General features: G+C 43.7%; 1 protein-coding gene across 1 annotated transcript in view; it reads right to left on the bottom strand.

Moving 5' to 3' along the window:
* Positions 1–9,575: 9,575 nt before the first annotated feature.
* Positions 9,576–12,370, bottom strand: part of DCLRE1C (DNA cross-link repair 1C) — a 344,756-nt gene continuing 341,961 nt past the window's right edge. Inside the window, exon 14 of the mRNA XM_069228721.1 lies at positions 9,576–10,747. Coding sequence (XP_069084822.1) covers positions 9,720–10,747 — 1,028 coding nt within the window. The 3' untranslated portion in view covers positions 9,576–9,719. The remainder of the gene's footprint in view (positions 10,748–12,370) is intronic.

Raw genomic sequence — 12,370 nt, 5'->3', positions numbered from 1 at the left:
CTGCTGGGTCCAGGGCAGACAGAACCTGGGCCAGAATGAGCATTCTGAATTTCTCCTTCTTGAGGAAGAGATTGAGGGTATGAAGATCTAAGACAGGACGTAAGCCTTTGTCTTTTTTGGGCATAAGAAAGTAGTGGGAATAACAACCACAACCTACTTCTGGTGCAGGGTCCCTCTCTATGGCTCTCTTAGCCAAGAGAGCCACAACTTCCTGGCGGAGACGTGCCAAATGATCCTCCGGTATACGGCTGTACGATGGAGACATGGCTGGTGGGGCAGTGTCGAAGAGGAGGGAGTAGACCCTCCGAACGATCTGCAAAACCCACCTGTCCATAGTTATGGATTCTCAGTGGGGCAGGTTATGGCGAATCCTACGTCCAACTGGTCCGGAGTGGAGGGACGGACTAGGAGGGTTTTGAGGCTGCAGTAGGGGCAGGGGTAGACTGGGCAGACCTCTGGTTCCCTGTCCCAAGGCCACATGGGATTCTGCGTCCCCTGCCACACATGGGCAGAACGGCATGTGTGGTACGGTGGCTGGGAAAGGGACGCGCCAGGAAGTCCCTTCCGTGTCCACGTAAGGCGGACTGTTGGGGACGAGGAGCAGACGAAAGGCCAGAGGATTGAGCCGTAGCCCGAGAGTCCTTCAACCTCTCAAGCGCTGAGTCCGCTTTGTCTGCAAAGCGACGGGTGCCATCAAAGGGCACATCCATAAGGGTTTGTTGGACATCCCCTGAGAATCCAGATGTTCTAAACCAGGCATGGCGCCTCAAGGCCACTGTCTTCGCAACCGATCTACCCAGAGAGTTGGTTGTGTCCAGCCCACATATGATAGTGAACTTTGCTGTGTCTCTCCCATCAGTAACAGCTTGGGAGACGATAGCACGGGCCTCCACCGGTATCTGCGCGACCGAATCCCAGAGAGAGTGAATATAAAGGCCCAAAAGGCATGCAGTGTTCACTGACTACAGCTCTAGACTGGAGGAAGAAAACAACTTCTTCCCAAATTGGTCCAGTCTTTTTGATTCCCTGTCCGGAGGAGCGGAAGGGAATGCACCAGAGGATGAGGATCGCTGGATAACAAGGGTCTCAGGTGTGGGGTGTTGGCACAGGAATTTAGGGTTGTTCGGGGTGGGCAGATGGCGGTGTGCGATTGTCCTGTTCACAGGAGCCCTTGTTTGGTCTGGACCAGGTACTCAAAAGGACATCAGTGAGGGCTTAATTGAATGGAAGGAGAGGCTTAGAGGTGGAAGCCCCTGGTTGACGCACCTCCGTCAGGAGATTGGACCTGACCTGAACAGTAGGCAGCTCAAGTTCGAGAACCTCAGATGTCCTACTGACCACCTTGGAATAAGTAGCTCCCTCTGCCGTAGCCACGGTAGGAGGAGACGGCATACCAGTGTCTGAGGAGGTATCCAGACCACTGGCCTCGCCCAACTCCTGTGCCAAGTCCATGTTAGGATCATCCTGGTATTCATAAGGGTCCAGGGACCCCTCCAATCCTTCCCCGTATTCACACCCATTAATATAAAGGTCAGAATCCAACCTGGGGCGAATAGACCCCATCGAAGCAGGACGCAGCGTAGACCAACGCCGTTCCGATTCTGAGTCATTGGGGATCAGGACTGGGTCAGCGTCGATAGTGGGCACAACCGATGTCGGGAGTGTCGACAGTCGAACTGGTGCCGTCGAAGGTCTCGATTGTATGACCGGCTTCAGTACAGATCTGGGAGTGGAGCCATTGGCGCTGAACCCGAAGGCCCTCTAACCGCACCCCCTGGGCCCGAAGATGCCTTAGCAGGGTCAGACTCCCTAAAAATGAGGCGCATGGCCTCATAGAATTCTTTTAATTGGGCAGGGGTCGACCTGGCTCACAGAAACTCAGGGAGGCGCAGAGTGGACCCAAAAGCAGGCTCAAAGGACAGAGGCCTAGAGCGGCAACGCTCCTCCCAGTTGCATCAGCCAAGTGACGGGGTGAAGTCAAAGAATGATGAGATTTCTTCGACTTCTTCTTCTTACCTTGACCCAAAGACTTGGGGGACGATGAATGGTGGTGGCAATGCAAACAGTCTTGAGACCTTCCTCTCAAGCAAGACTGGGACCGATGCGGAGTCGAGTGCCGGACCACCATAAGCTTGAGGGACCACTCCCTCAAGGCCTTCGGGTGCATGACCCGGCACCCCGAGCACGACTTCGGGTCATGGTCGCGCTCCAGGCACAACAAAAGACCTGATGCAGATCCGTCACCAACATCATGCGGTGGCAGCCCTCGCAAGGTTTGAAGCCAGTCTTCAGGGGGGATCTTGATGCACCAAAACTTCACCAAAAACACGAAAAAAGGTCGAAGCAGTCAAAAATGACTAGGGAAGCTCTCTCCAGAGCAGCGCATGGCATGGAAAGAAAATAACTGACGTCGCTGCACTGAGGCGATGTTTATATACTACTCCCGACGTCAACATGGTGACTACGACGCCAACGACGCCCAGTGGAGACTTCCGGTGCCACCCAATGATGCGCAAGGGTATTGCTCGAAGAAAAATCCCTGGATCCAGTCTGATGCCTAGGGGAAATTCTAAGGTAAGGAATCTGCAACTAGAAGTCTCTATCAGATAGAAATAATAAAATAAATTGACTAAAACGGAGCACGCTAAGTAGGTTAAAATTCCCTAGATGACGGGACACAAGCCTGCAAGTCAAAAGGGCTAAGCTAATCTGCTTCCCAATAAAAACTAATATGGATTCACCATAACCTGAGATTTACAATCTAAGCCGTTTTATGTTTTTTTTTTTTTTTTACTGTAACCCAATTCCACAATATCTTTTTTGCGTTTTCCTTTCTTCTTGGGTGGCATTAGACGAACAGATCTTTCTCTCCCATTGAGATGTATCTAGTCTCTCTTACCTGCAATCAGACAAAGCAAGACCTGGCCCGGCATACTTGAACAGCTGCATCGGCTAGCACACACTGACCAAACACCACCACTCGGCCGGCTTCCTGCTCACCCATGTCCACTGCATCCAAAAAGGCTTGAGCCTTTTGGTCCCTGGCCCCCAAAACCTGGAACAACCTCTCCCTTCACATCAGAGCCGCCAGTTCTATCATTGAATTCTGCAAAAAATGTGACATCTGAGATGGAAACATGAAGGAAGGTTTTTTGATTAATGTGAAAATCCGAAAAAGCTTTCATAAAAAATAAACAATATTGCATTACTTATCTTTTTGGAATCTACTGTACAGCTCCTTGGCTCTTAAGCTTACTGACAGTGTTATGGTGATAAAAACATTATTTTCCATGTCAGGAGGTCAAACTTACATAATTCTGTCGGTCCGGAAAGGTCATATATACTCTGAACCTATGTCAAATTAAGATACCACTTTACTAACGGTTCTCTTCCTGGGACTACGAGTGCATCAGACCTTCAAATTAGCGTTTGCTTACTGTATTTTCTTTAATAACCCCCTTCAGGCGTGATTACATGCCCTGCAGTATCACCAGCTTTGGTGCATGCTTAATGAGTAACCAAAAACAAGACACTGGTGAAAGAGGAGCTACAAAGAAAAAATCGACATTCTTTTTGATAGCGTGTGTTAAAATCTCGACAATTTTAGTAAGGACTGTCTTCCTCTGATAGCTAAGAACTGATCTACTGTAGTCGTTTAGAAGGTTCAAAAGAAATTGGTTTAGGTTGAATCAATAAAAATTAGGTTAGGACCCTGGTTAGTCCAGTTGATTTCTTGGACGAGTTCTGGGTTGAGGCAGAGGGGTGGTCTCCGAACCAAACCCTTTTCATATCATGAAAATAGATCTTTATTGTCAAAGCATACCTTGATTGTGAGGTAGTCTGTATTCATGTTTCACAAACTCTGAACGGTTCAGATGGGTGTTTGTGATGGAAAATCTTAGCTGTGAAAGCACCTGCCATGCACTGTTAGAAAACAACATCTTACATGCACAGCTAAAGGATTTATGAAAGTAAATTATTTACCTAGTCTTGTACAGCCTGGTGCAAGGATGAGTCTCTGAAATGTCTGTCCATATTGACTGCTTAAGCCATTCTGCAGGCAGCAGTGTGAAAGGTATTTATTTATATTTAATTGCAGACATACTTTGGCCAAAACAAGCATAAAGCAAATTTTCACTTTTAAAAAAATCTTTATTTTTCATTTTGTCTCAAACAATTATGACGGCTGCCAGGGCTAAAGTAATTGGCCCGTACATCATGACAGTTTTAATTAGAGGGGCGTACATAATACTATTGTAAAATATTTATTTAGGCACCATATATATACTTTTTCACATCTAACCAGTGCTGGAATCTTATCGGCAATCCCTCCCCCCCTCCCCGCCTCCCAATAGCCTGCTATTCAATGAAAAAGAGAGAACACTTGGTAATAACACATGATGCCTCCCCTCTTCACAATTTAATACTAGTATTTCTCTCTCTTGCTCAAGATGGGTCACCTGTAGTTTTCGCCTAAGGCCTATGTTAATCGACCTTTCTCATGGGTATGTAAACTGTTTTCTTTAGCATCCCTGGGAGGATCCTGCCACCTCAGGTGCCACAACATATGTAGCACCTAAACCCAAACCAGGCAATCTTCCACTACCTTTTTATGTGCCCGGCTTTCCCACATGCATCTCTCCTCTGCCCACTCAGCCATGTCTCTCTAATCCACGCCTTGTTCCACCGGATTGCAACCCGTTCTTTTGCCAGGGCCAACCCCAATAGTGCAAATCTATACTGCACCTTTCAATTTTTTAAGGCCCGGAATGCCACCAAGTAGGCGATGCTTCATGAAAATCTACACCTTAACTCGTGATGCCTCTTGTTTGCCAAACTATGTCACACCAGCACTGCTCTAGGTTGGGACAACTTCAGAGCATGTGTAAGAAGCCTGCTTGCCCTTACCGTGCCCCATCTCGGACACTCATCTTACCTGGCCGGATATATTTTTAGAAAAAGTTAGTAAACACTTTTTTGGACCTGTGCACAAGCCTTAATCCAGTCTTTCCTGCTAGATCCGTTTTCCACTGAGATCTGGCTAACATTTTCTACCTTTAGGATTCTCCTAAAGTCGGGAACTCAGCCTTTGGGAGGAGCTCATATCTGACAGGACCTCGAGTGTGTGCATCTCTCTTAGTGTCTCTGGGAAATGTATCTGTATCTCCCTAGCTAGCCTTTCTCAGTTTGACAAATTGAAGAAACTGCCCCAGGCTTATCCCAAAACACTCCTCTGTCTCTAAAAATGTAATGCAGCTATCTCTTACATATAGGTCTCCCAGGGTGTCACATCTATCCTCCCTCCGCTTAGCCATGGACATGCTATTATGTATTCTTAAAAAGGGTTGCAACAAACAGTGGGAGTCAACTAGGCACCCGAGATCTACGAATTATGGCCTTCACCGTAATCTCCTATGCCTGAACCACCTGCCATACTATGCGCAGGCAGTGCTTATTCTGTCCGGCTCCTGCCGTAAGACACACCAATCTTCAGCACACCATCTGGCTGTGAGTTAGAGTTGTGCTGCCAGGTAGTACAATTCTAAATCAGGGACCCCAAGCCTACCTCTAGCCATATCTAACTTCAGCTTCTCCTGCCTGCCCATATCAAAGAGATTAAAAAACGATCTTAATTTTTGAATGTGGTCCTAGGTATTGAGCACTGTGCGTTTTGTAGGACATACAGGAGTTTTGGTAGAAACACCATCTTCACTACTGTAATCCTGCCTGCAACCCACAGTGATAATTTCTTCCATAAGTCACTAGAGGCTTGCAGACCTGTATAGACTCAGGCCATATTATAGTAGTACTGCTAAATATCAAAACTTTCCAGTTCCCATTACAATCCCACATTAGGTAACTGTTCAAGTGGTCTGCCACGCACTCCAGCTAGGGGAAATGCTAGTGACTTCCCTATGTCCATGTAAAGACCTGAGGCGTTTTGAAACATCTGCCGCTCCTCCAGCAATCGAGGCACTGATGTCTCTGAGTGTTGCAGATACGTGACAACGTCATCCGCATATAGCGAGATGATATGCTCAGTGTCACTCAGCCAGATATCCCACTACCTCTGTATAGGTCACAAGTGTACAGCCATCTGAGACATACAAGGCCTGGAATCATTTGACTGTGACACTGCAAGCCAGTTTTAAAGTCAGAACACAAGGGACTTGTTTCTTTGGATTTAGAAAAATTGGCCTAATTAAGGAACGTCAGGATTTCTGTACAGATACATGATGTTTCCCCAAACCTTTAATTTTGTCCTTCCTCACCTACCCCAAATACTGGCTATAGAAGGGGTGTTTACATTCATGAGGGAGTTTATTTTGTATCATAAACCTTGGGATAAACTAGCATTGCTGAGCCAGTACTGAGACTTCAGAGAAAGTATGCTAAATAAAAACATTATTTACATTTGGTAACAAAGTTTCTTGTCGATATAAGATTCCTCGGCTTATGAATAACTTTTCCCTAACAATAACTCTTCATTGCATTCTAGTGGCTTCAGTTGGGGCATTTCCAAATCAGAATGTGACAATGCCAGATATATAAGGCATCATTGTTCATTTCTGATACTTTTTCTGCATGGGGAAAAGAGACAAGAAAGCATAATCAAAAGTGACAAGAACAGTAGAGAACACATTGCATACTTAACCCATTCGCTGCCAGGCCTTTTCCCCCTTAGGTGCCAAGCCTTATTTTGGCTGTTTGGGGCAGTCCGCGCTTGGGCCCTCATAACTTTTTGTCCACATAAGCTACCCACGCCAAATTTGCATCCTTTTTTTCCAACATCCTAGGGATTCTAGAGGTACCCAGACTTTGTGGGTTCCCCTGAAGGAGACCAAGAAATTAGCCAAAATACAGCAAACGTTTCGTTTTTTTAAACAAAATTGGAAACAAGGGCTGCAGAAGGCGGCTTGTGTTTTTTCCCCTGAAAATGGCATCAACAAAAGGTTTGCAGTGCTAAAATCACCATCTTCCCAGCTTTCAGGAACAGGCAGACTTGAATCAGAAAACCACATTTTTCAACACAATTTTGGCATTTTACTGGACATACCACATTTTAACTATTTTTTGTGCTTTCAGCTTCCTCCCAGTTAGTGACAGAAATGGGTATAAAACCAATGCTGTATCCCAGAAAGCTAAACATTTTTGAAAAGTAGACAGAATTCTGAATTCAGCAAGAGGTGATTTGTGTAGATCCTACAAGGGTTTTCTACAGAAAATAACAGCTGAAATAAAAAAATATTGAAATTGAGGTAAAAAACCAGCAATTTTTCTCAACGTTTTACTCTGTAACTTTTTCCTGCGATGTCAGATTTTTGAAAAGACTATACCATTACGTCTGCTGGACTCTTCTGGTTGCGGGGATATACAGGGCTTGTAGGTTCATCAAGAACCCTAGGTACCTAGAGCCAATAAATGAGCTGCACCTTGCAAAGGTTTTCATTCTATATCGGGTATACAGCAATTCATTTGCTGAAATATAAAGAGTGAAAAATAGGTATCAAGAAAACCAAAATGGGCACAAGATAATGTGTTGAGAAGCAGTGGTTATTTTTACATCTCGAAATTCCGGGGTGCCATACTAGCATTACACAGGAATGTAAATTACAGGGCATTTCTCAAATAGATGTATTTTTTACACACTGTCTTACATTTGGAAGGACAAAATGTGGAGAAAGAAAAGGGACAATAAATCACTTGCGTGGGTAGGCCTAATGCTCGTGACGGGAAAGGCAACATGGACACATCACATTTTTACATTGAAATCTGACGTGTTTCTTGTAAAGTGCCTAGCTGTAGATTTTGGCCTCTAGCTCAGCCGGCACCTATGGACACCTACCAAACCTGTGCTTTTTTAAAAAGTAGGGGAATCCAGGATGGGGTGACTTATGGGTCTCTCACCAGGTTCTGTTACCCAGAATCCTTTGTAAACCTCAAACCTTGGCCAACAAAAACACTTTTTCCTCACATTTTGGTGACAGAAAGTCCTAGAATCTAAAAGGAGCCACAAATTTCCTTCTACCCAGCGTTCCTCTAAGTCTCCCGATAAAAATGGTACCTCACTTGCATGGGTAGGCCTAACGCCTGCGACAGGAAATGCCCCAAAACACAATGTGGACACATCACATTTTCCCAAAGAAAACAGAGCTGTTTTTTGGAAAGTGCCTAGCTGTGGATTTTGGCCTCTAGCTCAGCCGGCACCTAAGGAAACCTACCAAACCTGTGCAGTTTTAAAAAACAGACACCTAGGGGAATCCAAGATGGGGTGACTTGTGGGGCTCTCACCAGGTTCTGTTACCCAGAATCCTTTGCAAACCTCAAAATTTGGCCACAAAAACACAGTTTCCTCACATGTTGGTGACAGAAAGTTCTGGAATCTGAAAGGAGCCACAAATTTCCTTCCACCCAGTGTTCCACCATGTCTCCCGATAAAAATGGTACCTCACTTGTGTGGGTAGGCCTAGTCCCGTGCCACCATGTTTAAGTTGATGCTGTAGTTTGCTTTAAGCTAAAGAAAGATTCAAATCTTAAAATAAATCCTCTGAAATAAGATAAAATCTAGTTCCAACTTATAACAATTAATTCTGCACTCTTTCTGACAATTTCAAAGAATGCCATTAAAGTACTGGTTTTAAACCAATGCAGTTATAAAATATCCTGATTTTTACAGCATGCTGACTGAATAAATGTACAATTCTGCTTTGTAAACTGACCTAAAAGTGTTTTACTAGAAAAGAATGTTAATGAGAATGATTAACTTGACAATTAAATTCCCAATTTTATTTGATTAGGTGGTGAGCATTTAAATCTCATATGCCATAATCCTCTTGTCACCCTGATTTGTTTTCTCCTAACAGATCGAGAGCAACAAAATACCCTTTTGGAGTCGTCAAGGATCATAAACCAATTGCCCGAGTGAGGTGGGGAGGGTAGTCAGCAATGTGAATGACCATGGCTCATAAGCATGAATAAAAAAAGACAGTGGTTTCTCCTGTTCTCTGCCCCATACTCCATCCTTCATGTGGCATCTTCTGCCCCTCCTAACTTTCTTGTCCAAAAAGCAGGAAGACTTTCTTAAGGATACCGGCATGGCCAGGGTGGGCCTTTTTCTCTTTCTCATTTACAGGCAGAAAGGAGAAAGGGAAAAAGGTAGCAACTGCTGCTCAAGTCTGATAACAAGAAGGGCCATCTTGAGTATGTATAGACCTTGAGAGAGGCAGAAGTCTGCTAACTGTCTATGGAAGGGAGAAGTGGGATATCTCTTTTCAAATTCTTAAATTACACACCTGTGGATAACGACACATTAAGGAAGGATGTTTGCATAATTTGTGAAAAACTAACTGGCCATATATATATTACAAAGCTGTACTTTAGCAAACTACCCAGTTTTAGTCCAACAAATAAATAGTAGAGCCTTTTCTTCAAGGTAACAAGGGTATCAGTCCTGATCGGTCTTAAAATATATGTACTCTGACTCCTCTGTATATCCAGGTAACCTTCAAAATGGCAACAGCAATCCCAATCTCCATCAAAATAACAAACCTCCAAGAGAAAACAGGAATGGGGCCAGTCCCATTTGTCTCGCCATGACTGAGTAGGGAAAGTTTCAGTTTAAGAATGATCTTCTAGGATGGAATGATTTTACAACTGTGCAGAGAAAATTGTTTATCAAAAAAGGCAAAGGTTTTCTATTCAACTGGTATGTGCACTAATCAAAGAGTGTCCAGTTTCCTGTCCATCAGCACAGTCTCCCCGGTTGCCAACTTTTCATACAGATTCTGTAGTTTATCTTGCCTCGGTGACTCTGCACCAGGAGTACGAGGGATTTCAAAATCAGAGGATCCTTGGGAGTCCGCTTTTGCAAAAGCTTTCAGTTTTTCTTGATCTGTGTTTTGTGCATTTGTGTTTGTTATGCATTCGCCACAACCCAATTTACGCTGACCATTTTCTTGACTGGTCAAACCTGACTGTAGAGTCTTCCATTCAGCACTGGTGTACAAGTGGTTATCCTCTTTGGAATGGAGCTCATCTACTTGCAAAGCGGCCCAGCTGCGGCCATCATCCTGGTTCTCAACTGGAAAGAGATGAGCTGGTGAGAATATTAACCTACCATCAGCTTTGTTTACATTACCACATTCAGCAGCTTTTCTTTCCTGAGAAGATATCAGCAACGTGTCAGCCTGGCTGTCCCACCCTTGACTGCCATGTTCTGATATATGAGTTGACTGAGAAGAAGTTTGAGAAGATATATGGGTTGACTCCCCATCAGAGTCACTAAAGAGGTTGGGTGACTGTGATCCAATTTCTTCTTTTGAAGGTATGGAACAATCCTCTTTTTCCACAGTGTCGTCTAATACTGCATCTCGTTTAAAGAAGACATCCCACGTTGGCAAATTTATAGTAGACTCATGCTCATCGCTGATCATCGCATTTTTACGCATATTATTTTCATGTGAGTCGATCTTCTCAGAGAAAAGTATATGGCAATCCTCATTTGTTACTGTTTGCTCGGATTCCTCTTCCTCGTCGTTCGACTCTTCACAGTCCACACAATTGACGGGTAATGAAAACCCCCATGTGCTTGCTTCATATGCGTCCTTGTCCTTCCCACACATTTCTCGGTCCATTTCGGGGGTAATTTCAGTTTGAAGCGGTTCTGACTTCAGTTCTTGTTGTGCAGGTAGCTTGTGCCTTAGAGTGAGGGGGTAGTCTTCAAACAGCTCTTCGACAATATTCTCATCTTGCAAAAAGAAAAAGAAGTAAAAATTAATGTAACATTTTTCGAAATTTGATGAAACAAGTTGCTAAAGCTGTTGTGAATAACAATGCTGCTAAGGTTTCACATTAAAATGTTTTATCAAGGATAAAGCAAAAAACGTTTTCAGCTCATATCCAGTGCTGCAATTATATAAGCGTTCCTTTCTTTAAAGGAGCAGGTATCAGGTATAAGAAAACATATGTTACGGGAAAGAAGCGATCCTTAGGCAGCTATACCTTTTCAGGACTTTGTTTTCCTTTCGTACCAGCCGCATTCATGATTTCAAACAGTAGATTGCATTTACAACATTGGAAAATCCACCAGATGTACAGATTCTGCACGGCCTAAAATGTTATCTAAGTGTGGGAAATGGAGTAGTACGATTTTATATCAACTTGTTTTAAAAAACTAGTCAATACTCACCAAATTGAAATTTTGTGTGCATTTCCAAACTTTCACTTTGCCATTTCAAAAACTCACGTAATCCCTAAATCTACACCAAATTCAAGTGGGCATAGTTTGTTCAGTAACTGTGGGGAGAAAGCTCCAAACAGCTAATTTTTTCATGGGCGTAAACGAATGAAGTTCTCCGCATGGAAGTGGATTTCGCATGACGACAACAATATAAAAACATAACAGAGCAATTGCATTATTACCTTGGCATTTCACCTGCGGATCTGTCTACCCCTCAAGTCATTGTACTCCAAGTAAACTTTGAATTTTTTTATTTTTCCTGGTGTTGGTCTGGTAATTAGTAGGTCACAGCGTTTGTAGTTTTCTTAGACACAGACGCCTTCACGTCTGTAGCCTTTCTTATTTTGTATTACTCGGGCTTGATCTTAATGAGAAACTCACGGTGTCCCCTTATTTGAGGGGACGCTGACTTTGTCAGTGTACACGGCTAACAAAACAAATTACAAGAGAAATACGGTCTAAGTGTTTTTTCATTTTACCTTTTTTTAGTTTTTAATCAGAATACCGTGGTCTAATAGCAGGAGAACGGAGGTGTGAACACGAGAAACGTTATTTGTCAAGACAATGTGAACAACTTGTTACCTCAGTTGGTTCAGTGAAGTTACTCGCTGAATCCAGAGAAGGTACAATTTGCCAACAACGAGGCTTGAGAAAAGCAGTAGAGACACTTGTACGAAAATGTTGTGCATGATCTTGTTGGTTAAAAAATGGAACGACGTTGCAGTCTTGTAGCGATGGCATACGATTCTTCGGCTATGGTACTACTAATTAAGCATTATACCGTGCTGTCAAGGTCAGTATTGGTTGTTAAATGTCCCAAACCAGAATTGTGAGCTCAAGCCGCCAGGGAGGGCCTATAACCAGGAGTAGGGTCGTTAACAAGAGTTACAGCCCCAGGGTAAAGGCCTGTAAAGCTGTTAGAACATTCCATTCAAAGGGAGAAACAGACAAATATTGAAATGCTGGAGCAGTAAGTCTGTACCAGCCATAAATGACCCTGAGTCACATCAACGTCTTAAATGGAGCTCTCAATATTCTAATGTTCTAATAATAATAATCACGTTAAGTATATTGTAAAACTGATAGACACTTTTGTGCAAAACTCCAACCCTACATGCTACCCTCACACAG

This window comes from Pleurodeles waltl, chromosome 4_1 (genome assembly GCF_031143425.1).
Source record: "Pleurodeles waltl isolate 20211129_DDA chromosome 4_1, aPleWal1.hap1.20221129, whole genome shotgun sequence".
Taxonomy (NCBI): Eukaryota; Metazoa; Chordata; class Amphibia; order Caudata; family Salamandridae; genus Pleurodeles; species Pleurodeles waltl.
The sequence above is the reverse complement of the archived record's forward strand: the minus strand, read 5'-3'. Positions and strand labels throughout refer to the sequence as shown.